We start from the raw sequence: 25,077 nt of genomic DNA, 5'->3' as shown, positions 1-25,077 counted from the left end.
TGTGTGTATCAGTTTTGTAGTTGAAGTTATGAATATTGGCTCTATACTGTCTGTATGGCAAACTTATGCTATGCTTCTGGGTGACATCCCAGACAAGCTGAGATTAGCTCTGCCTAGCCTGCTTGATGGCCCATTAAGGACCATCAGCTATACAATGGACCCATTGAGAGAAGGCAGATACGCCTTGTACCTCAGCAAAGTATGCAGGGGCTGGCCCATGTGACTCCAGACTCCATGTTGCTGTAATTTTCCCCAGTAAGAACAAAGAGGTGATCTTACACCTGGAAAAGACTATATAAGGCTGATGCCTGATCTCCATCTGGTCTTCAATCCTGCTTCTTACCTCTGGAGGAACTTTGCTACAAACTGAAGCTCTGAACAAAGGACTGAATGACCCATCCCAGCGGGGGATGTTCCAGAGACTTGATTTGAACCTGCAGTTTATTCTATCACTGCTACAAGCCTGAACCAAGAACTTTGCCATTACTGTATGTAATTGATTCCATTTAACCAATTCTAACTCTCATCTCTATCTTTTTCCTTTTATGAATAAACCTTTAGATTTTAGATTCTAAAGGATTGGCAACAGCGTGATTTGTGGGTAAGATCTGATTTGTATATTGACCTGGGTCTGGGGCTTGGTCCTTTGGGATCAGGAGAACCTTTTTCTTTTACTGGGGTATTGGTTTTCATAACCCTTTGTCCCCATAACGAGTGGTACTGGTGGTAATACTGGGAAACTGGAGTATCTAAGGAGATTGCTTGTGAGACTTGCAGTTAGCCAGTGGGGTGAGACTGAAGTCCTCTTAGTCTGGCTGGTTTGGTTTGCCTTAGAGGTGGAAAAAACCCCAGCCTTGGGCTGTAACTGCCCTATTTGAGCAATTTGTCCTGAGTTGGCACTCTCAGTTGGGTTCCGCCAGAACCGCATTGTCACAAACGTGTGTGTGTTTGTCTGATTCTGGGGCTGGAAGAACCCAGCCCTGGGGAACCGAGGTCCTGCAGGACAGCTCCATTGGGAGGGAGCAGTAGAGCTCCATATGAGAACCCCAGTGACACAAGCAGCACATTGAGAGAATTACAGAACCCTAATAAATGAGCGAACCCCGAAGTATCAGGCAAATCTGGTAACAAAGGGGAGAGGTGAGCGCACCACCAGCTGCCCGCACAGCCCAGAGCTGGCACTGCCCGGGCACCCCTGCTGCTCACCTGCGCTGGGGGGCTCGGCCCGGCTGAACAGCTCCCTCCACGCCGTGTCCAGGAAGAGGGCACTGTACCTCCCATCCACAGATGCCAGGTACTTGGCCAGCGGGTGTGAGCCTGCCAAGGAGACGGAGGAAGTGACGCAGCCGGAAGAGACGCTGGCTGCTCCCGGGAGTGGAGCTTGCCGATGCCCCCGCTGCTGCCTCCTCTCCCCCATGTGGGCTGCCTTTGGGGGGCCCTGCAGCCCCTTTCCCAGCGGGCCCCAGAACCGGGGCTCCCAGCGGGTGGCTCTTACCCAGTGGCACCACGAGGAAGCGGAGGTAGTTCAGCCAGTCTGGGGTCTTGCTGGCCAGCTGCTCCACGAAGAACCGCAGCACGATGCTCAGATAGCTCTGGTCCCCCGCCACGGCCACTTTGACTGGGGGAGGCATGTGAGAGTTGCAGTTACAGCTGCAGAAGGAAGAGAAAGCCCTGAGAGACCCAGAGCCACGCAGGGGCCGGGACAGATGCCACCATGGAGACAAGCCCCGGGCTGGCCACGCAGCCCAGACGAAGGGCACAGCTCCCCAGGGGCAGGTCTGCTGTGTCCCGCCTCGCGGCTCAGCGAAGGGGCTAACGGGGAGCAGCCAGGAGTTCTCAGTGTTGAGACTGACACCACCATCATTAGGGTCCAGTGTCAACGTCCCTGCTCCCAGCCCATGCACTCAGGGCCCAATCCTGCCATGGTGCACAGTCAACCCCCCAGCACCTATGGGCTTCTCCTTCAAACCCCTCCCTCACTGCACGTCCCTGAATCTGCTCCAGTGCCATCTGGGCCAGGCCCTTCCCCCACCCCCAGAGCCAGTCTCCTCCCCCATGCTGCTCAGGGCCAGGCCTCACCCCCGAGCCAGTCTCTGCCCACCCCCTGCCCCGCCTGGCTGCACGCACTATCTCTGGATGCGGGCGACAATGGTGTTGAAGGCAGCCTGGACGTCGGCCACGGACCAGGTGGAGACAACGGGTTGTCTGTGCGCCTGGAGCTGCTCGCTCAGGTACTGTCGAGACAAAACCAGAGAGAAGGCAGGGGCTGAAGCCCAGCTCCAGGCAGCCCAGCCCGCGGGACCCACGGCAGCCCGAGCCCACACACACGTCCCTTCTCTTCACCCCAGTGGCTCCAGTTCATCCGGATCCCAGCACCGGGTAGGAGTAGTTCTAGCGGCGTCCCTCTCTCGGGGGGGGTGGGGGGGGGATCTGCGCCAGGCCCTGCCCCAGGGCCCCCGTAGAGCTGTGCTGCACGGCGGGAGGAGGCGGGAGCGGAGACTCCGTTCCCATGGGGGCAGGGCGTTTCCAGCGGGGTGCGATCACTCCGAACTGCCTGCCCGTTCTCCCAGCTGGGGGAGGGGCCCCTGAAGTTCCTTTCGGCCCTGGCATTTTCTCCCCCACTTACCTACTGGGATCTAGTCACCCCCCGTCTCCCCTGTAGCAATCTGAGCAGGCCAGGCGCAGTCTCCAGCCCTCCCATCGTTTCCACGGCTCTTCTCTGCCCCCTCCACGTTTGCAATGGCGGACACCAGACCTGGCCGCGGTGCCAACGCCGGAGACAGAGGTAAAATCACCTCCCGGCTCCGTCTCGCTAGCTCCCCGGAGCGCAAAGCAGCAATTTCTATTTCCTGCCAGTGTTACCGAGCCCTGAGGAATCCTGCCAGAAACACGCCCAGCCAGGGCCGACTGCGGGTGAGCTCTGCCAGGCAGCTCGTTTAACGAGGGCTCTCGTGAGGCTGCGCTAGGTCTGTGAACTGGCGCCTTGCGTGGAGCTGAGTCAAACACGTCCCGAAGTCTCACTACGCTACATCTCTGCCGTTACCTTTACCAACCAAACTTGGAATCCCAGCAGAGATGGGATCAGGGCTGTTGGACAAGACCTGTTTCCCATAAACCCACCTTGGCTGGCATTAATTCTATTCCTACCCTTCATTAGCAATCGGATCCCATCTCAGCCTTTCCATGCCACTGCGTGGGACTGATGTCGGGCTAACGGGCCCACAGCTAGCCAGCTAATCCCACCTGCCCTTTTGGAATATTGGCCCAACATCAGCCCTCACCCGGGCGTCTGGAATTTCCCTGCTATTCCAAGATTTATTCAAAATTAGCCTCAGAGATCTCCTCAGTCAACTCTTTTAAGACTCTTGGGTACAAGTTCTCCAGGCTGCTGTTTGAAAAACATTCGCCCCTGGCAGATGGTGTTTAACGCTCCCCGGTGACTGCTGGACTGGAAAGCACGTCGCACGTCCTCCACGTGTGACACGAGCACGTCAGCCTGGTTCCTTTACAAATCCAGCACGGAAACCGTCACTAGCACTTCTGCCTTTTCCGCCCCGTTGTCAACAATTTTACCCTCTCCAGCTGGGATCTCCTTGTTCTCAATAAGCCGGAACGCGTTCTCCTTCTCTCCTGGTCACCTGTTGCACTGTCGTGTAGTACATCGTCCCTAAGGCGCGGATGCTAATCCCAGTCTTGCTCTCCAGCGGCTGCCCCCAAGCGAGGACAAAGGACATTTGGCCCTAGCCTGGAAACCTTCTATTTCCTGGGGCCGTCTTCCCCCGCCAGGTTGCCCTCTCCCACGGCCCCGCAGGCAGCCGGCTCAGCTGGTGTGCAGCCCGGCTCCCCTCCCTCCTCACCTGCCCTTGCCACTCGGCGACATTCACCAGGACGATGCTCTCCGGAAGCTGCTCGTCTGAGATCAGGATCTGGTTCAGCTGATCATAGACGGATTTCCGGGGGACCTAAGACAGCACAACCAGGCAGGATCAAACGCTGCAGGGATCCCCTGGTCTCCCACAGGCCAGCCACTGCCCCGCTTCAACGCCTCTCCACCCACATGGGCCAGGGTCCTGCAGGCAGGAAACTGGGCCACCCACTGCCTCTGCTGCGAGCAGATGGGGCCCAGCCCCACCACGCCCCCCACCCTGCGAGAGGCAGGAATGCCACCCACGCACACTGCTGCACCCTGACCTGGGCGCTGTGCCGTGAGTCCGGCGAGCTCTCGCTGTCCAGGCTGCTGGCGCGGTCGCTCTGCCCCTTCGAGTTCTGCCGGTCCTTCATGGAGGTGCTGCGGGGCCGCCACACCTGTCTGCTCTCAGCTTTGCTGCAGGGGGAGAATCTCCGGGAGTTAGAGATTCTGTCCCCACACCACCACAACAGCTACACCAGAGATGGCTGCACCTGGGGCCGGGCTGAGCCCCCATCCTTCCCCCTCCGGGGCTGGGCCAGGCCCCTGTCATCCCCACCCCCAGGGCCGGGCCAGTGCACCCGTGACCGGGCAGGGCCCCTGTCTTCCCCCTCCTTCCCCCTGGGGCCGGGCCAGCTGCACCCGTGACCGGGCAGGGCCCCTATCATCCCATTGTGACTGGTCCATCAGCACTTTCCTAGCCAGAGAACAGTGTGGTGGGCCCCGCGGTGCAGGCCGGGACTGCGGCCTGGAGCTGCCTTACCTGGGCGACACAGCGTTTGGGGACTCGGGCTTTCCGGCGCTGGCCAGCTGGGCCAGCCTGTCAACACTGCTCTCCCGCCCGGCTGCCTCTGCCGCCCCGGGGCGTGGGGAGGGCTCCTCCGCCTCCAGCACCTGAGGGGACACAGAGTCACTGGACACAGGAGACACACCAGGGGCCCGGGACCCCTTCCCAGGGGCTGATGGGCCCACAGCCAGTCTCCTTGAGGCAGGCCTCCTCCCTGCCCCACCCCCCTCCACTCTGCCCTCTCACCATCTAGTGACAGCACGTCTCTGACCCCATCGCCGTGAGACCTGAGCGCTCGTCACCGTGTGGCCCCTCACAGGGCCGGGCTGTCGGCCCTACTACATGGGGGCCCAGAGGCTCTGTGAGGGGCCTACTGGGAGCCTGTGGACCATCCTTCCTCTGGACCATCCTTCCTCAGCTCCCTGCCCCCGTCTGCCCCTGCCCCCCGGCTGGCAGCATTCCCCCTGCCCCCCACCTGAGGGGACAGTTCGTTCCCTGGACACTGAGGCGCTGGACACCCCCCAAAAGCCTCAGCCAGCCACACAACCCGAGCTCAGCCGTGGCCGCCCGCCAGCCTGACAGCACACAGACACTCACCGCGGTTACCACCTCCACGCCCACCTCCTCCAGGGCCCGCGGAGCTCCAGCCTTTCGCTTCTCTGCTTGTCCCTGAGGAGGGGAACCAGAGTCTAGACCAGAGCGTCCCAGAGCGTCCCAGGGCAGCCCCACGCGTGGCCCCCAGCACAGGGCAGCCGGATGTGGGGCTGGCTGCCTCCGGAGACACACGTGCGTGGGGCAGCCTGCACCCCAGAGCTCCCGCCAATCCTCTGTCCCCCTGACAGTGCCCCCCCGAGAGCGCTCCTACTCCGTCCGGCTATGCTGGGAAAGGACGTCCGCGCGCCCAGGAAAGAGAGAAAAGGAGAAGGAAATGCAGCGCAGAGTGAGCCCCGCAGGTGACAGACACCTCCCCGGGAGGCCTGGCTCCCGGTGGGACATCCCAGGCCACAGGCTGCTGGCCTGGTGGCCAGGGGAGGATGAGGAGGCAGGGGCGTGACTCACAGGGCTGCCGGACTCCTGTTCCTGCCCTTTCTGGCCGTGCAGACTGCCGATCTCAGTCTGGGAACCCGAGTGAGAGACGCCCTCAAAGAAACGCCTGCAGGAGAGACAGACAGACGCACAAGGAGACAGACAGAGGACGAGATGAGAGACACGAGGACACCAGGACCCCCACTCAGCCCGCCTCAGCCTCTCCCAGCACGCAGCGCCACAGACAGGCCCCCACTCGCTCCAGCACCGGCCTGGCCCGGCGTCCCCGGGGGAGGGGGTGAAGCTTGTCCCCTCGGCACACTGAACCAGAGAGCGCCGGGAGCTGAGCCGCAAAGGGACGACACTGAGGGCCCAGGGATCCTGCCCTCAGACTCACACTGGGCTGGGGTGGAGGGGAGACTTGGACTGAGTTGGGGACCTGTGGTTCCTGGAAGCGGCATGCAGGGCTGGGAACCAAGGAAGGGCCAGTTCCCTGCTGGGAGGGCTGGGGCAGATTTACTCCCGCCCTCCCGTACCGGGACTGTCTGAGGGAGCCTGATGCGTGCTCACACCTCAGACTGGTGCCACGTCTCCCGGGCCCCGCGGTGCCTAGGGGCTGGCTGGGCTCCTGGCTGGCACAGAACGCGGATCCCCAGGCCGGGCGGGGATCGCTAACGGGAGGAGCCGGCACAGAACGCGGATGCCTGGGCCGGGCGGGGATCGCTAACGCCCGGGCTGCTCCCAGGAGGTGGTGCGGCCACGCAGCTCCAAGAGGGGGAGAGTTGGTGTGAAGGGAACACGCCATGGGGCTGCACTGCCTGCAATACACCGGCGCTCTCCAGGTGGGCGGGCAGCCCAGGGGCAGGGGGCTGCTACAGCGAAGCAGGGGGACGGCCCCTGGCCGTCATACACAGCAGTGCTGTCAGGCGCCTCAGGGACCTGTCGCTGGATGACGCAGAGCCTTTGGGTCTGACTCCTTCCCATAGCTGGGGCTCTCGGGGGCTGCCAGGGCTACGTCCCACGCACGGGAGTGCCGGAGTACCTCTCTGTTCCCAGACAGCGCCGTGTTTAATGTGAGCCAAGGTCACCCCACCCCCACCAGAAAGCTGGGAACACACAGCTGAGATCAACACCCCCCGTGGTCGGCGACCTACCCCAATGCAGTCAGACACATGGGCTGGAAGGGACCCGGAGAGTCGCCGAGTCCAGCCCCCTGCGCTGAGGCAGGGCCAAGTAACCCCAGACCATCCCTGGCCTTACAGACCGCCAGTGACGGGGACTGCACTGCCTCCCTGGGCAGCCTGGCCCAGAGCGTAACGACCTGAGAGTCAGACACTCGTCGACCCCGCAGCCACTCTGCCGATGGGCATTCCAGACTGCTGGCTGCCGGCTGTTGATGATGATGAGACAAGCCCTGGGCAGATCCCTCGCAAACCTCAGCTTGAGAGACTAGACTAGCTGACTGGGGGTACAGAGCACCGGCTGCCCGAACCCCACGAGATCACGAGGCTCTTCTTGCAGTGCCCCCCCAGCTGCTCGGTTTGGCTAGAGAAGATCTTCCCAGTGAACACGCGACAGGAAGGAATGGCCAGGAACCACAGGCAGCCCAGCTCCGGAGGCTCTCAGCACCGTCTGCTGTGGCTTTGGTAGGGAATGGAGCAACCAGCTGACCAAGACGTAGCTGGCTGGTGGAGGCCCGAGCTCCAGGCAAAGGGAGCTGGTATCTGAAGTCCCAGATCTGGAGGGAAATGAGGGCTTGATGGAGATCCAGGAATCCCAGCACAGCTGGACAGACATGGTGTGCAGCCAAAGGGCCGAGAAGCAGCCCAGGGCACAGGACTAGGGGGCCAAGAACGACAACACCTACTGGCCCGTGGCTATCAAAGAGGCAGAACGTGACCCAAGACATCTAGGGCATTGTTTCCACATGGCAGAGCAGCACTGCTGAGCCTATGAGCAAAATGTCCCCAGCTTCATCCAAGAGCTTAACAGCGGAGCGGCTGAATCGCAAGAGAAAAAGAGGCGCTGTATTACAGCCAGTGACGAGAGCAGCGATCTCTTCAAAAGCCTGTCGGACGAGCCTGCGAATTGCAGACCCCGGAGCCGGAGTTCAATCCCAGGGAAAACCCAGCGGCACTCAGCGTACTAGGAACAAAGCCATACGGCTGCTGCTAAGGGAAATGGCCCCTCCCCAACCGACGACAGCGCTCTGAGCAGGTCGACCACGCAGCGGGGAAAGGAGACTAGACGGGGGCAGTGCTTGGCCTTCAGCAGAGTCCCCCACAAGAGGGGATTCAGGAAGTCAGAGTCATGAGGTGGGAGGCAAAGGCACCTGGCACTCCCCAGAGAGAGCCTTGGGTGGGTGTCACCGTGGGCAGCTCGCCGGAGACTCCTCGGCAGGGGCTGCGGCAGCCAGAGGGGCAAAGGCGCGAGCCGAAAACCAACGCTGAAAACACCTGGCTCCCAGGGCAGACTCCGGGGGCTCTGGCTATTTGGCTTGGTGAAGGGGGGACTTGGTGACAGTCTGAGTCCTGACATGGGGAGCAGGGCTCTGGTCTAGCACCATCCAGTGGTTGAAGCTGGAGCTGGACAGGCAGACTGGAAGTAAGGCATCTAGCAGAGAGAGGAATGAACTCTTGGAACAATTCACCCAGGGTCGTGCTGGATTCCCCATCGCGGGCAATTCTTCAATCAAGTTTGGCTGTTTTTCTAAAAGCTCTGCTCTGGCAATGGTTGGGGGCCGGTGTCTGGCCCGTGCTCTGATCGCAATGGGCCCTCCTGGCCGGAGGATGTGTGATTCAATACCATACCCTCCTCTCAGCTGGCCTCCCTTGGAAAGCCTGTGCAGCTGTGGGGTAACCCCAGAAATAGAGGGGTTCAGAGATGGGCAGTCACCCTCTGGGAGGCCAGCAGAGATGGCAGGGCTCAGGGCTGCACAGCCATGACAGATGCGCCCAGAAGAGTGAACGGGATAGAGAAGCTAAGTACATTGCTCCCTAGCACAGCCAGAACCGGGGACAGTCACTGACATGGAAAGGGAGCTAATTTCCAACTGACACAAGGCCATACTTGTTCACACAATGCCCAGCTAACCTGTGGAACTCACTGCCACAATGTGAGGCTCGGGGCTCAGCGGGGTTCAGCAGGGGACTGGACATGTCTATGAATAATGAGGAAGTCCCCAGCTACTGAGACATACACCTCCTGCTTCCCAGCCCAGGCAGACCCCGCTAACATGCTCCCCATAGTGGGGTGGTCAGCGGGAGAGCCGGGCTGCTGCTAGAGCCACAACATCCGCACTGCTATTCTCAGCGCGCTTGCTTGAGTGGAGCTAGCGCCAGTCGGGGGGCGGGGGGGTCGCTCGCAGCTGCAGCGTAGACAGCGTGTCCCCCCCACGGGACAGAGGGATGAGAGGGCCTCCGGTGAGATGACAGGGCTCCTTCCTCCCTGGGGACCAGTGCACGTGCCCCCTCCCTCTGTCCCATCCGGCAGCAAGCGAGTCTGTCAGTCCTGCTCTGGGCTGGCTCTCCAGGAGACACAGGAAATGCACTCCGCAGACAATGCGACTTCTAGCCAGGTACTGTGCTGCTCCGGCCATTACACAGCTCCCCTGTCCGAGGTCAGCATCCGGCGCTGCGCAGCGGTAGCCTGGGAAGCTTCCTTTCCAAGCACATGAATCAACCGGGGTGACAGGCCCCGGGGACCGGGTCTCCCAGCTGCTGGCTGTGTGCCGGCAAGGAACCCAGGACGCTGCGGGAAAGGAAAGCCCCGCCCGGGGCTCTAGCTGGGAGATGGGGTAGAGGAGAGCGTAACTGACCTTTGGGGACTAGCCCCAGCTGTGCCCGGCCCTGGGGCACAGCGAGGGGAGCTCTGCCGGTGCCTGGCCCTGCACACCCGCTGCAGGACGTGTGATGCGTCTGCATTTCTCGTCTGCTCTCACCTCAGGGTGGGCTTGGGGGTGCTGTGCACGCTCTCGTTATCCTCCAGCTCAGGGCCGCTGTCGCTGTTGTTGCATTCCTCCAAGCTGTCGTAGAGCAGCCCCAGGTCCTCCTCCACTTCTCGGGTCTGACCCACCGGGTCGGAGTCCAGAACCTGCAGCAGAGAAGCACAGGTAACAGCAAGGCTCCCTCCCCGCCTCCCCAGCTGCGTGCTCTCCGGAGAGGAGCAGCCCCCCAGGCCTGTCAGCAGGGAGGGGAGGAGGAGCTGGCGCTCACCTAGTGTGGGGATCTCAGCTCGGATCTGTCCCAGCCTGGCCCAGGCACCTGGATTCTCTCCACTGACATGGGCAGGGCAAGGTCCAGGCTACAGCCTGTTCTGGGACACACCTCCAGGCCATCCCCCTACCAGGGCCTGCCTGTCCTCATGGAGCAGCAAGGACAAAGCCACCCGAGGGACAAAAGGGGCGGGGGCCCAAGCGCAGCTCCCTGCAGCTGCTCACAGTCACTGCCCAGGGTTGCAGCAGCAGGAACTTGGTCACGCTGCCATTTCCCAAACTTCACACAGCTGGGCCTGCCTCGGGGGAAACGAGGCCAGTCCCCCGTGCGTCCTGCCACGGGCGGTTAGAGACTGGCCTGCCCTAATGTAGACACCTCCCAGCACGCGCTCCTCCATGCCTGCTCCATCATCACTGCTGGCTAATTTCCTGTCTCCAGGGATACAGCCCTGGGATGTGCCCTGCACAAAGCTGTAACCCCTCTGTCCTGAAGACACCTGCCTTGGTCTTCCAGACAGACGTATCAAATGCAGCCCACAAAAGGGACAAGAGACTGCCCATCAACCCCCAGGGGGGCACTAAAACCAGCAGCCAAGCAAGACCGTACGTGCTCTGCCTCTCACGGGAAGGACTAGCTCTTCTGAAACGAACAAGTCCAAGGGCTGGAGGGCCCAAGCCTCTAACTCCAGCCCCGTTCAAGCGCCGAAGCCACCAGACTAACGCCCACAGCCCGCGCACACAGGACCGACCCAGCCCGCGGTGAGGAAGGCAAAAAGCCGGGCAGGGGCTGGCTTCAGTCAAAATGAGCTACAGAGTTCGTGGGTGAGTGATCACCTCCCCATAATATGCTCATCACGTACCCTGAAGAGACACAGCAGAGTCCTTCAGCCACCTAGGAATCCACAGCCTCCTCACGCTTGAGTCTCCTGGCCTTGAAGTCAAACCAAAACGAAGCCTGGAACCCACCTTCTCTGGCAGAGATCCAAATTCACTGGACACTAAGCGCTGGCAAGGAAACCCCAGGGCTTAGCAGACTCCTCCCAAACCAGCCACTCTCTGCTCCGCTCAAGAGACCACTCGGGAAGGACAAAGCCATCTGAGACCCACCCCAATGCAGTAATTTCCAGACAAACTGTGCCGACTGTATCCTTACAGAATGGAGACACCAAGGTAATCGCCAAAACACCCGCTAGCAGAAGGGAGAATACCCTGCCCGTTGTCAGGCAACCAACCAGATCTGGCTTCACAAAGGGACAACCAGTCGCAGGAGTATCTGAGAAGTCCTCCACTGAGCCCTGCTGTCGCTCATGCCAGACCAGGCCGGCCAGCTCTGCACCCCATACAACCCTCTGGGAGCCATCAATTCCCGCACTCCCCCTCCTGCACTAAGGAGGGCAGCCTCGCAGCAGGCCGAGGCTTCCCAGGGACACTGAAGTTCTTTGAGAAGAAACTGAAGGTTACGTGGCAGAAAACACAACCGAACAGCTTCTCCTCTCCCAGCAAAACGCCCTCAACCGGTTCTACCTACCGCCGGCTCAACCCAGAGAATCAAACGTCGGGAGCTAAACGCGGTGACGACACATTGCCCTGTCCATTTCTGCCCCCTCTCCGCATGGCAACCCTCACTCTGATGCGTTCTGGGCTCGGACGCTGGCTACAAGCCCATGAGCAAAGGGTGATGAGGACCCCCGGCAGGGAATGGGCTCTGGGGAGACGTCCAGCTGGGGCACCTTGGATTTGTCCACGCTGCTTTAGCCTTTTCACCTGCGCTCAGGAAGCGTGGGGTAAACAGCATGTGAACTAGGGAGCTGCGATGGCCGGGTGACGACAGAGAAATGACACAGAGACCGAGTGAGATTATTACTATGGGCAGCGATGACCAGAGCTGAGACTCTGTTGTGTCATGACCCGCAGGTCTCAACCGCAGCAGCATTTATAGGAGCAGCCATGCTCCACCCCTCCACCTGGCAGCCTGCTGATGATTGGTTACCTGGGCCCCACGATGCTCAGCCCCAGTTTGAGACTCCGCCCCTACAGTCCTATTGGCAGAGTCCCGGAGCAGCTGATTGGCCCGCTGGCCCTACATAAGCCAGCAGCAGGAACAAGAAGCAGACTGAACTGGGCTCTGCCCTGTTCTGGACTGCGTGTCTCTGGCTTGATTTCCTGGCAGCCCGACCCATGGCCCCCTGGCTCCCAAGGTGCTTGTCCTGCTGGCACCATGTGTCAGACAGGGACGGACCCACCCTTTCTCACCTCATCCATCACTTTAAATCTCTTCAGCAAAGCAACGAATTTCTGCTTGAAGTTCGGTTGCTGGAAGGAAAGGACAGAGGAAAACGCATGAGTTTCCCAGGGAGCTGCTACCCCCCAGCCGCCCCTGGTTTCACTGTGCCGTGTGCTGAACTCACGGCTCCACGGCCCCCCCACCTGGGGAGAGGTGGGCCCCCTCCACAGCCTCCAAGCTAGCGGCTCTGTCAGTACCACCGGGCTTCTGAGCTATTGTGATTAGCGAAGCAGAGAGCGCCGCGGCCCAACTCAAAGAGCTGCCCAGACAAAGACAGACGGCAGGGAAAAGGGACACAACACATAAACAAAGTGGCCAGGGACATCGGAACCTCTGCAAAGCAGCCATGCAGGCCATGTGCAGAGAGACGGCCCCCCGGCCCCTCTAAGGCCCTGACGAGGTTAGAGAGAGGAGCGCTGGCTGGAGCAAGGCCCCCGGGCCCAGCAGTCTGCCCCGGTGTAACACCAGCGATACAGTCACACCACGGCAGGTCTCCCCAGTGCAGACCAGGCCACGAGGTGCTATGGGCTCTCTGCCATTTTTAGTGGGGCTTTTGGAATAAATGTGGAAAACTCTCCTGCAGCACAGCCCCCGGCCCCCTCCCCTCCTGAGCACACGGGCCAGCAGCAGCCCCTGCACACCCGGCCTCCCCAAAGCCATCCAAGGGCAGAGCTCGTAACTGGCTCGGGTTGGCCACCCCTTCTTAAGGGTCAAAGGTCCGGACGGCCTCTGACACTGACTAGGAGACGTGGGAGCAGAATCTGCCCGTGCTGAGCCTGGCTGGTTCGTGTGTGCATTGGCAGGCTGACGGACAAAACGTGACCTTGAGGGCTCCGGAGGTGCGGGGAGAGGGAGAGCCAGATTTCCTTTGCTTTCGGTAGCAACAACAGTAATAACAATAGACAGGGAGACCTAGGTTCGAGTCTCCTCTCTGCCAGACGTCCTGTGTGCTCATGGGCCGGTCCTTTGCTCCCTGGGCCTCAGCTCCCGCTTGTCCAGCGGGGAGAACAGCCCGGCCCTGCCACCCGGGGCACGTTAGGGTAGGTGCGAGGGGCTCTGACAGTGCCGGGAGCCAGAGAAGCTCTGTGGACAGGCAGAGCAGAGGGCTGGGGAATGCACCCTGCAAACCTCCAAGTGCTCTGAGCCAGGGACGCGTGTGCAGGGGACGCAGCTGCCCTCATGGCAATGGGCCGTACCGCACGCTTCACGCCAGTTCCCACGGCGGCACAGGCTCCACCAGGGAACAGGGCAGAGACGACTGAGCCACAGGACCAAGTCAATGGCCCACCCCCCACACTCCTGAGCTACACCCCGCTCACAGCCTGCGGGTGAGATCACTGCACTGGGAGGGGTTCTCTCCCCCCAGGGCACAGCGCCCTGCACCGCTACCCTCTCACTGAGAGCGGGGCACGTGGCAGCTCCACCACAGCCAGAGCTTACAGCGCCTCCTGCTGGGGAAGTGCTGCGGAGGCTCCATACTGAGCCTCCCGCAGGGTTCGGGCCCAGCCCCAGCCCCGCTGCGCTAACACAAGAAATGCGGACGTTACCCTGCTCATGGACGTGGTTCTGATCATTTTCCTCCGGGCTTTCTTCGGCTTCCTCACTTCATCCTCTTCGTCGTACAGATCCTAAACGGCCAGAGACGGCAGCACATCAGAAGGGCACAGCACGCTGGGGGCACCCCTGTCTTTCCAGAAGGGTCCCGGCCCCCTGGAAGCCAGCGAAGGGCCCTCTGACATGATGCCTAGCAGCTGGCTGGGCCGGAGCACAAGCCTGTTATCTCCCAGCTGGCCAATGCCCCCTTCGCTCCATGACCGTCAGCTGCTACCCACACCCCCAGCGGACTGCGCACGGCCAGTGCCAGACTGCTCCGTGCAGCGCGCCCTGGTCACTCCCCTGGGACTCCCTTTTACCCTGCTCGTGCAGCACCTGAGACCCACATGTCTTCTGCCCCACACCACTTACAGGCTGAGCTGCCCATGACCCAACCCAGGGCATGGGGAAGAACAGACCGAGGCTTCCAGGAGCCAGCTGGTGTGCGGCCCGCTGGAGTTCACGTGACCCATTGTCACTGCAGAGCCTGCCACACCCATGAGAAGGGAGACGTGGGCTCCCCGGAGCGGGGTACTGGAGCAGATGGCCAGGGCCTCGTGGGGAGAAGCTCAAGGTGGGGCTCACAGCTGAACCATGCTCCTTTCCTGGGAGGAAGCCTGGGTGTCATGAACAGCAGCTCCCCAGGACACTCCTCAGCCACACACTTGGCGGGTGTCGCGAATACTCAGCTGAACACAAGCTCCCAGTGCCACTCTGCAGCTGAAAGGGCTAATGCCAGCCCAGCGTCACAGCCAGCCACTCTGGGAGCAGGAGCAGAGAGGTTACGTGGGCAAGTCTCCACTACAGAATTACGTCAACCTAAGCTATGTCGACGTATAGCCACCCAGTCCCTGAATCGGTTTCACACGTCCGCACTATGCCCGTGACGGCGGTGCACGTCCTCACCAGGAGCACATGCACCGACTGACCTGCCCGTGTGGGGCATTGCGGGACAGGTTCTGAAAGGCAGCAGGAGTCGCTGTAAGCAATGCGGCGTCTACACAGAGACAGCGTCGACCTAACCACCTCGACGTAGGAGCTATGCCTCTCGCAGGTGGCCTCGCTGAATCGGTGCAGTGGGAGCGTTACATCGGTGGGAGCTCCATTGTAGGGTAGACGCTTACAGAGCTGCCGTATGTCAACCTACCTCTGTAGTGTAGACCAGGCCTTTATCTCTGTGTTTAGCACAGGTGTGACCACTGTTGGACTCCTGGGTCCAGGTCTGGTGCCACAGCTCAAGACGGATGTTGATAAATTGGAGAGGGGTCAGAGAAGAACCACGAGAATGATCCAGGTCTTAGAGTGATAGATCAAAGAGCTCAAGCTGTTTAGCTTATCAAGGAGAAGGCTCAGGGCTGACTCGATCCCTGTCTGAAAGTACCTACACGGGAGCCCAATACTTAATAACGGGCTCTTCAGTCTAGCCCAGGAAGGTCTAACACCGTCCAAGGGCTGGAAACTGAAGCTAGATAACGAGCCACTGGAGCCACTGACCGAGATCAGAGGGAATTCTCCAGCACTGGCAGCTGGGAGGTTTTTCTAACAGCGACGCTTTAGTTCGTTCAGGGCAGTTCTCTGGCCTGTCACACCGGAGATGAGCCTAGATAATCACAACGGTCCCTTCTAGACGTGGGATCTACGGCTCAACGAAGAAGGACATCTGCTCAGAGCAGCCCTGTGCTCCCGAGTGGTCCAGCAGCCTTCACCCCGAGATGTCACCTATTGCACGCTGCGGCCGGCCAGCGCCCCGAGGCCCTGTTCTCCGCTCCCCCAAGGCCCGGGCATTCATTCCCAGGGCAGGAGAGGGTCTGGGCCAAGGGGGCACCATTCCTCCTGCCCTAGGGCTTTGCAGGCATCCCCTCTCCCTGAGGACAGGCGGCAGGACCCACTCTGACCTGAGGCCCCACAGCAGCAGGGCTAAGCTGCCCTTACCTGGCCTTGCACAGCATCATCGCTGGCCTCCTGCTCTGAAGAGAAGCTGTCGTCGTCCTCCTCCGAGTAGTTATCCATGTCTGGAGAGCGATCTGAAACCAGAAAATGCAGGTGCCACGTCCGAGCCTGATCCCCCCACCTGCCCCCAGGAAACACCCAGCATGCCCGGGAGCCCAGGGATATGGGGTATCCCCCACATCCCTGCCCCAGGGCGCCTCGGGGGAGCCTGGGGAAACCTCCGCTGAGAGGAGAGCTTGCGTCTCGTCTGGGCTGAGAGATACGTACCCGAGGCTTTGATTTTGGGGCCGGAGGGGACACTGCCATCTTCGTGGTCAATGGGCTGGCTGGACAGGGAGTAGATGCTGATTTCAGCCACTCGGACGCTCACATCCTTCATGTTGCTGTGGAGGCCCAGAAGCTGCCCTCCGTCCGTGGGGTGCTGCATCACCTGGGCGAGCAGACAAACACAGAGCAGTGACGGCCGCCCAGCACGCAGCCAGCAACGCCTGTGCCCCCACCACGAATGCCTCGCACGCGCTGCCCAGCCACTCAGTGCTGGTGGCTGGGCAGAGCTCCCAGGCCAGGGCAGCCCCTGGGCCAGCCGCTCCCAGCAGCAGCTCCGGCTACCCAGCTCCCAGGCCACCTATGCATTGCAGCTGGTCCCCTACCGGCGTCGCTTACCTCCGCCATGTTAATGACTCCCACCGCCAGAGTCTTGTAGCCCAGGATTGTGCGGTTCTTGTACCTCTTCCTTCGCTGCAGCATAATCTGCAGCTTGTTGCCATCTCTCTTCAGGAAATGCGGGTACTACAGGGGGAGGGAAAACACCCAGCCATGGCAGGGCCGGAGAGCTACACCGGCCAGGCCTAGTGTTCATGCAACCACAGCCCTATCCGCTCCTGAGCCTGCACCCCAACCTGCTTCCAGCCCCCCAGCCACGGCCCACCCTGAGCAGCTCCCTCCCTCCCTCAGGCCCAGGGCCAGGGCCGGCTCCAGGGTTTTTGCCGCCCCAAGGGCCGGGGGCGGGGGAGGAAGCCGCGATCGCTATCGGCTCCACCGCGCCACTTTCTTCTTCGGCAGCAGGTCCTTCCCTCCAAGAGGGACAGGGACCCTCCGCCGCATTGCCGTCGAAGATCCTGACGTGCCGCCCCTTCCCCTTTGCCGCCCCAAGCACCTGCTTGCTGGGCTGGTGCCTAGAGCCAGCCCTGCCCAGGCCCAACCCTCCATATCTCCTCCGCCCACACTGCACGGGCGAGGCACAGTGAGGTGCCCAGAGCAGCTGGCATGCGGCATGGAGATGCGATCAGCCCAGAGCTGACAGTCAGGACCCCGACTGCGCATTCCCTGCATCACCCGTGCACCCCGCAGGGACCAAAGCACCCAGAGACATCAGCACTGGGCTCCTGCTCGGTTCTCCCTGAATTCCCTGCTGTCGGGAAGCAACCCGGGGCGGTACACGGAGCGTCAGATCCTGCGGGGGCTGGGTGCTCTGCATCCAGGCTAGCAAGGTGCATGTTACCTGTAAAGAAAAAGTCAGTTCCAGGTCAGTCTCCATCAGGCCCCCGGGTGGAAGGACGTATTCATTGGATCGCAGGACTCGCTTTGAACCCTGCAACGAGATCAGGAGAGGCATGGAGGGACAGGCGGCAAGCACAGAGCCGCTCAGTCGATACACTAAATGCAGGTGTAACACCAGGGGTTCTCCACCTCCAGCGAATCATGAAGGGTGGAGACAGACGATAGGGCCCATGCAGTCGCCTCCTCGGGGACCAGAGCTCTTTCCCTGCAGAACACAGAGAAGGGTTTCTCCACCACTTCTCTTCGAAGACTGTTCTAGCCTACTAGGAAATCTCCCCGACTCCTAGCTTCTGCCTAACCAATCCCTCTCCTCTCCTGGCTATCAGAGCCGCCCCCGCCCCCTACCAGTCAGCACTTAGCAAAGGCACACGACAGAGGCTTCTTCCAGCTCTTCTGAGCCCCCACCCCCCAGGCATCCCCCTCCCACTGACTATCAATTTGGTGGCGTTTCCTGATCAAAGCCTAGACACGACTGTCTGGCTCCTTGCCTCTCCTAAGCACAGGCACAGCTGGAAGGGAGGGCCCAGGAGACTGGGCAGCGCATGGGACATGAGACGACATCAATGCAGTCCTGGGAGTCATTTCTCAGTCAGGACAATGGCTTGACCCAGTGCTCTCCAGCCATCTGCAAGGGACGGTCCCCACAGAGCGTGGATCATCTTGCAGCCCACCAGGAAAAGCTCGAGACTGTACTGTCTGGGAACCCCAGCCCCCACGCACACACCGAGATGGACACTTCCTCCTGACAGAGACAGATCCTCTTCATCTGATGCCCGAGACTAGCTCACCTGCGGCCGCTGCCTCCCCTGCCCCCTGAACCCCCAAACTGCTCATGTAACGTGTCAGGGACGTTGCCATCAGAATCACCTGAGCGGAGTCCAGGAAAAGGAATCAGAAATGCCCTGAAGGGAGGATTCACTGAGATAACGCAGAGCAACAAAGGCCAACGAATGCAGCAACGTGGGCCCCTGCAGAGCGCCAGCTCCCCAGACACACACATCGACACACCATGACCTTGGGAGCCACCATCCCATCCGAACGCCTTCGCTGCCCTGACCTGACCGGAGGGGACCAGAAAGAGAACCAGAGAAGAGAACCTCTGCCAGGCGTGCCTAAATCCTGCAACTCTGCGGTGACCCTGAGACTGGAGAGGCAGCTAACGCAGTCGCTATGACAGCCTGCCATAGGCAGACATCTACCAGGGCTCAGAGGAGCTAAGACGGACACCGTGTGCTGGAATTCCCCAGCGGGCCAGCAGGCGAGAAAGGCCAGAAGACAGACAATGCTTTCGTTATTCCGTGCTATGTCTTTGCGCCTGTTTTCTTTTGCCTTAAAGCAAACAACATCCACAGTGGCAAAAATGAACGTCTCCTGGAACTTTTCCTTTCTCCCCCAAAGGGCAGTGAGCTCCAGCTTTAGGGCTATTTAAAGAGACTGTCCTGCAGGAGAGTTTTCCTATAAATACTCCAGGCAACCAGAGGGAAAGGGAATCATGGGCATTGTGACAATGAAGTTCTTATGTAACTTCATGTTTCAAATACTTTGACTGTGTTTTTCTTGTGTGTATTTAATACAAGGTTTTAAAGGAGGGTTGTTACAATGGTAATTGCCAGCGAAAACATAACCCAAACCTGCACCGATGTGTTTAGTGTTGTAATACAGTAAACAAGGGTTTTAGTAACACCTTAATCTTGTTGGGCATGCACAATTCCCTGCATGCCCATCATCAGTACAAGGCACCCAGCTCTGGTTCCAGACCCGGGTCCTCTGGAAGGTTTGCACGCTGAACAGACAAAGTTCCAAGGAGTGGAACGAGGACTGGTTCGTTTTCATCCTCACCCAAGGTGGGGTCACTGGAGCTCTGAGATGCCAAAGCTGTGACAGGTTCTTTACCAGTGCAACTGACCAGCACCTTTCGCCAGGCTACAGCCGAGCCTCTGGAGGGCTAGTGGGGGACGTACCACCCCAAAGACGTACCATCTTTGGAGGCTGAGGGGGCTTTATTGGAAAAGGCAAGGGAGGACTTCCCTGCCTCTCTGCGGTAACAGTCCCAACCAGTGACACACTTAGACCTCCAAGCTTTGCAGTGGCTGAAGCTCCACATCCGTGTGCTATTTGTCTGGCCTGCAAGACTCTCTCTGATTACATCCAAACCCATCCAAGCTTTGACAGACAGCCCCAGTGATGTACTGCCAAGGCGGGATTCTTCTAGCCAGCTGCGTCAGGGAGTTTTCCTGCTCCGGGAGCACAGCATCCACCCTGGATTGCTCCAGTGACTCATCTGCCGGGGAAAGACGGCGTCTTGGCAGATGCTTTGAGCAAATTTACAATCAACTTTCTTGGAGAAAATGACAAGTCTGGCCTGTAAGGGTAACGGTGCTGACATCATATCCAGTGCTTGCTCATCTGTAAGGGACCCGACTTCATACTGCAGCCCATTCTGATTAACAAACGAGCACCAGAGAGAATCCATGTAGCACCAGTTAGAAACTGGCCAACTCCCAGACTTCAACGTGGTCATTGTTAATAGGGAATTATCAACTGTGGGGAGGAGGGGAGAGGTCTCACAGGGATCAGTTCTCAGCCCAACACTATCAACGATTTGGAAAAAAATATTAAATCTTTGGTGATGAAGTTTGCACAGGACACAAGGTTGGCGGGGCGGGGGAGGTCACTGCCCTGTATCGCTGAGTGAGCGGTTCAATACAGCCACATGCAAGGTCTTCCCTCGAGGAACCCCGAGTGTCAGTCACAGTTATAGGATGCTGGACTATACCCTGGAAAGCAGCAACTGGAAAGGACTTGGGATGAAGGGTGGAAACCAGCTGAACACGTGCTCCCAGTGCAATGCTGTGGCTAAGAGCTAACATGATCCTTGGATGTACAAGTAGGGAAGGGATATTTCCTCTGTCTACAGCACTGGGGAGACTCTTATTAGACACTGTCCAGCCGTGGTGTCCACACTTCAAACCATCGGTTACAAATTAGAGAGCACGCAGAGAAAAGGCACAAGAAAAATTCTGCCTTACTGAAGCAGCTCCATCTATTTCGCTCAAAGAGAAGGTTAAGGAGAGACTTGATCCCCAGGCTAGATTATTCATAGATTCTGAGGCCATTGTGATCATCTTATCTGGCCTCCTGGACAGCACAGGCCACAGCATGTCACCCAGTAATTTTTGCATCAAGCCCATGTCTTCTGGTTGTGCTACGACATGTCTTGTAGGAAGATCTCCTGTTTCGATTTTAGGATTCCCAAGCGATGGAGAATCCCCCATCCCTAGGTAAATTGTTCCAACCGTTAATTATCCTCACTTAAAAATCTGCACCTTATTTCTAGTTTGAATATCTTTAGCTTCAGCTTCCTCCTACCATTCAATCTTGTTAGGCCTTTGCATCACACTCTGCGTTCATGTTGAGATGGTTCCACCATGACTCGTAAGCCTTTTTCACTGCTTTCCCAAGTACAGCTCCCCATCCTGTGGGTGGGACCGGCTTTGTTGATTCTGAAGGTTTTTTGAAAGTCAGTCAGGGTGAAGCCCAGATGCGGTCAGTAACCCTGGTCAGGGCTTGGCCATTTTGACCTCAGCCATCCTTGATCTGATACCAGAGCTGCAAATCTTGCTTCCTCTACGTACCCACAGGCTTTGTACCAGCGCCCAGCACCGTAATATCTGGGCACAGCTCAGTGATCACAAAAGGCTCTTCTTCTCTCTATGCCCTCTATTTCAACCAGTGCCCAATAGCTGGTGACCCTTGCTGGCTCCCGGAGGAGAATACGTCAGCGCGTGTAGCTGGCAGGGTCTGAGCCACCCTGGGGTATTCTGCACACAGGGAGTTTGTGCTGATTCCTTTCTCTGGCTGCCATGCCATTGCGGAGAAGTCTCTCTGATTTACAACCATTAGCTGCATGAGCAGATCCCCCCCCAGCTCTCCCCAATTCAAAGAGGTTCTCTTCAGCCTAGCAGGAAGTGCAAAGAGGACAGAAGCAGCAAAACTGAGCTGAATCTATTAAACTTTACAGAATGAATGTGAGTCTGGTCCCACAGATCAAATACTACACAGATCCCCTTCTGATAAAAATTCCCCGGCCAGCAAGATTAACTGCACCCTGCTTCACTTCTGCTGTGAAAGCAAGTGGATTAGTGCAGCTGAAGGGACTCCACGCTTGGCATTAGCAGCTCTAATACACGCCTGTCCAAACTTTTATCCCCTTTGCTGGTAATACTCTTTTAATTAGTTTTAAAATCATATTAATCCATGGAGTGTATTGAAGAACCTTTCTGCAAAGCAGATCGCTTGCATTGTGAGCTGGAAGTGACATTCAAACACCCAGGAGCGCCCCCGTTCCACGCCTCTTGCCCAGCAGTGTCTAGGAGAGGCAGAAGAGCCCTGTGGCGTCCACCCAGCCTCCAGCTAGGGCAGCAGAAACCTCTCCGCATTCCTGAGCTGCTGGGTAGTGAGTGCTCCCCGATTAGGGCCTTGAGCCAAAGCTCACTGCAGTCAATGGAAAAGCTCCCACTAACTTCAGTGGGCTCAGGATCAGGCCCACAGTAACTACGGCCTGGTAGGCTCACAAACTTGCCCTGGTTTAACTACAGGGCTGTTTTGACAGTAGTTTAGTTAAACCGGTGCAAAGCCCAGTACAGAGGTTCTGACTCCAGTAACCACTTAGCATACGTTGATTCCTTACCAACTACAGTTTAAACTAGCCTGAAGTAAGCCACTCTAAAACTGAAATCAGCGTGTCTACACGGGGGCTTGCACCACTTCAACCAAGTCCACTTTCCAACCAATTTCAGTTAAACCCAGGCAGCTTGTTCCTTAGTGCAGCAGCAGGGCGCAGGAGATGCTGCCACTGGAATCTCCACACAGTCCTTGCACACTCACCGCTCTATTGGTGGGTACAGAAACGCAGACAGAAAGAGTGGGGATGCAGTTCTCGCGGCAGAAAGGTGCCATCGCTCCTCCCGTAGGGGAGGGGATGGGCCACATCGCTGTACACACCTTTACACTACTACACCTGCATACGCCCTAGGGGGCTGTACTGTTTGAATTAAATCAGTGAGAAATCACCCCCGGCCCATGTGAAAACGTGTGTCGTGCAGGCTGAGATGCTGCCCTGCGTAGTCTGCACACAGATTTGTCCTGACTTAGCGGAGGCCTTGTCTACATGGCAACTGGAACTGCAATAACTCAATGGGCTTCACCTCACACCTTTCGTTACTTCGGTGCCGCTCCATGGCTACGTCCATACGGTGATTCCCCAGCCCTGGCCGAGCTCGTGCAAATGTAAACAGAAGTCCAGCAGCAGTGGAGGCCTGGCTCAGCCGTGCGGCGTACACACCCAGTGGGCGTGTGCTTGTGCTGCGACCTGTGCCACAATGGCTACCCAGTGATTTCTACTCGCACTAGTCTGAGCACTAGTGCAAGTCTGTGTACACGAGATGGGGAATCACAGCCCTAGCTCGTCATATAGACATAGCCTATGTGCGCAACACAGAGGCCTTATCTACAGGAGAGCGGGGCAATGGTTTAACTTAACAGCTATCTCATGGCCACACTGGGGCTTGCTCTCATGCCAGCATTAGAGTGATATATGGAGATAAACCTATCTCCTAGAACTGGAACGGACCCTGAAAGGTCATTGAGTCCAGCCCCCTGCCTTCACTAGCAGGACCAAGTACTGATTTTGCCCTAGATCCCTAAGTGGCCCCCTTTGGTTTAAACTGACTCCTGATCTGATTTAAGATGAACCAAACCAAGCTTGGTTTAAACTGAAATAAGAATGTCCACACAGCCTTTTGCACTGGTGGACAAGGCTTTGTTTGGGAATGGATGTGGCTAACATCAGTTTGCGGAAGGGACCGGTGCGTAGACTAGACTGTCTGGCCTAGTGTTCATCACAGCGCAGCTAGGATCTGCACGGCAGGGACTACAGTTGCTAGGCAGGAGTCGGAGGAATCACAAGAGCCAGGTTTAGTAAGAGTTGGGGTCACAGTCAGGCCAGGGTCAGAGACCGGAGGTAGGGTGACCAGATGTCCCAATAAAATCGGGACCATCCCGATATTTAGGTGATTGTCCCGCGTCCCGACCAATCTTTGTCCTGATATTTCGCTCCGCCAGCAGCAATCGGCTTTTTTTTTTGCTCCACTGGAGGACCCCCCACAATGTGTCCTGATATTTTCTTCCTCTCATCTGGTCACCCTAACCAGAGGTAGAACCAGGACAGAGGCAGGTTCGGGGTCAGGCCGGAGTCGGAGGTCAGAGGTAGAACCAGGCCAGAGGCAGGGTTGGGGTCAGGCTGGGGTCAGAGACCAGAGGTCAGAGGTAGAACCAGGCTGGAATCAGGGTCAGGCCGGGGTCAGTGACCAGAGGTCAGAGGTAGAACCAGGCTGGAATCAGGGTCAGGACTGAGTCGGAGACCAGAGGTAGAACCAGGCCAGAGACAGGGTTGGGGTCAGGCCGGGATCAGAGACCAGAGGTCAGAGGTAGAACCAGGCTGGAATCAGGGTCACGCCGGGGTCAGAGACCGGAGGTCAGAGGTAGAACCAGGCCAGAGGCAGGGTTGGGGTCAGAGACCAGAGATCAGGCGACAAGCGAAGTCTGAAGTCGCAGGAGGCCACAAGCCTGTATGGTTGCCTGAGCAACCCCTGGGGTTAAACAGGGCACTTGGCCAAGCAGAGGACTGCAGGGTACTGTCGCTCTAGCTCCCTCGGGCGGTACTTTCTGTGGCACCGACTCACCACTGTGCTCCCTGGCTGTGTGGCTGCATGGCCTCTTGGTGGCACTGTGGGAACGTCTGCAGCCCCAGGATCTAGTGCACAGAGCCGTCCAGCCGTCCGGTACCCCACGGCTGCCGAATGGGCGCTGGCTGCTTTCCTCCCACACGTAGGCGTGCGCAGCCCATTTCATTAGGGTGTGCACCCAGGGAGCCCCGCCCCTGCCCTGCCCTAGTCCCACCCCCATCCACTCCCTCCTACTTCCCCCCTCAGAACCCCCAACTCCCCCTGCTCCTTGTCCCCTCCTGGGACCCCTGCCCCTAACTGCCCCCCAGGACTCCACCCCCTACCTAAGCCTCCCTGCTCCTTGTCCCCTGACTGTTCCCCTAGGACCCTACCCCCTACCTGTCCCCTGCCTGCCCCGACCCTTATCCACACCCCCGCCCCCAGACAGACCCCCGGGACTCCCACGCCTATTCAACTGCTCCCCACCCCCTGACAGGACCCCCAGAACTCCCGACCCATATAAACCCCCGGTCCCTGCCTCCCCCAACCCCTCTCCACACCCCTGCCTCCTGACAGCCCCCCCCAGAACTCCTGACTCATCCAACCCCCCCCAGCTCCTTGTCCCCTGACCACCCCCTCCAGAGACCCTCCCCACTAACTGCCCCCCCAGGACCCTCCTTGCTCCCTGTCCCCTGACTGCCCTGACCTCTATCCACCTCCCGCCCCCTGAGAGATCCCGGGACTCCCATGCCCCATCCAATTCCCCCCTGCTCCCTGGCTACCCCCTCCAGAGACCCCCCACCCCTAACTACCACCACCCCTTGGGATCCCATCTCCTATCCAACCCACCCTGTCCCCTGACTGCCCCCACCCCTTATCCAACCCCTCTGGCCCCGGACCCCTTACCATGAGATGAGGCTCCTAGCTTCCCCGCGGAGCCAAACACTGCCCCGCGGGAGCGAGCAGCCCTGGCCCCAGAGCACTGCGCGAGGCAGCATGACTCCAGGGGAGGGGGGAGCATGTCTGCCGCAC

General features: G+C 59.0%; 1 protein-coding gene across 2 annotated transcripts in view; it reads right to left on the bottom strand.

Annotated features, from left to right (window-relative positions):
• Window positions 1-25,077, bottom strand: part of LOC128833829 (phosphofurin acidic cluster sorting protein 2-like) — a 108,704-nt gene that overhangs the window by 7,176 nt on the left and 76,451 nt on the right. For both annotated transcript variants that reach the window (XM_054022007.1, XM_054022008.1), the window contains exons 3-17: window positions 17,262-17,351; window positions 16,424-16,549; window positions 16,028-16,190; window positions 15,743-15,834; window positions 13,765-13,845; window positions 12,187-12,246; window positions 9,661-9,812; window positions 5,754-5,847; window positions 5,292-5,363; window positions 4,671-4,801; window positions 4,192-4,324; window positions 3,858-3,962; window positions 2,128-2,234; window positions 1,496-1,650; window positions 1,207-1,317 (exon numbers count right to left, since the gene is read on the bottom strand). In XM_054022007.1, the coding sequence (XP_053877982.1) occupies window positions 1,207-1,317; window positions 1,496-1,650; window positions 2,128-2,234; window positions 3,858-3,962; window positions 4,192-4,324; window positions 4,671-4,801; window positions 5,292-5,363; window positions 5,754-5,847; window positions 9,661-9,812; window positions 12,187-12,246; window positions 13,765-13,845; window positions 15,743-15,834; window positions 16,028-16,190; window positions 16,424-16,549; window positions 17,262-17,351 (1,672 nt within the window). The remainder of the gene's footprint in view (window positions 1-1,206; window positions 1,318-1,495; window positions 1,651-2,127; window positions 2,235-3,857; window positions 3,963-4,191; window positions 4,325-4,670; window positions 4,802-5,291; window positions 5,364-5,753; window positions 5,848-9,660; window positions 9,813-12,186; window positions 12,247-13,764; window positions 13,846-15,742; window positions 15,835-16,027; window positions 16,191-16,423; window positions 16,550-17,261; window positions 17,352-25,077) is intronic.

The sequence above is a fragment of the Malaclemys terrapin genome, chromosome 3, assembly GCF_027887155.1.
Source record: "Malaclemys terrapin pileata isolate rMalTer1 chromosome 3, rMalTer1.hap1, whole genome shotgun sequence".
Classification (NCBI taxonomy): Eukaryota; Metazoa; Chordata; order Testudines; family Emydidae; genus Malaclemys; species Malaclemys terrapin.
The sequence above is the reverse complement of the archived record's forward strand: the minus strand, read 5'-3'. Positions and strand labels throughout refer to the sequence as shown.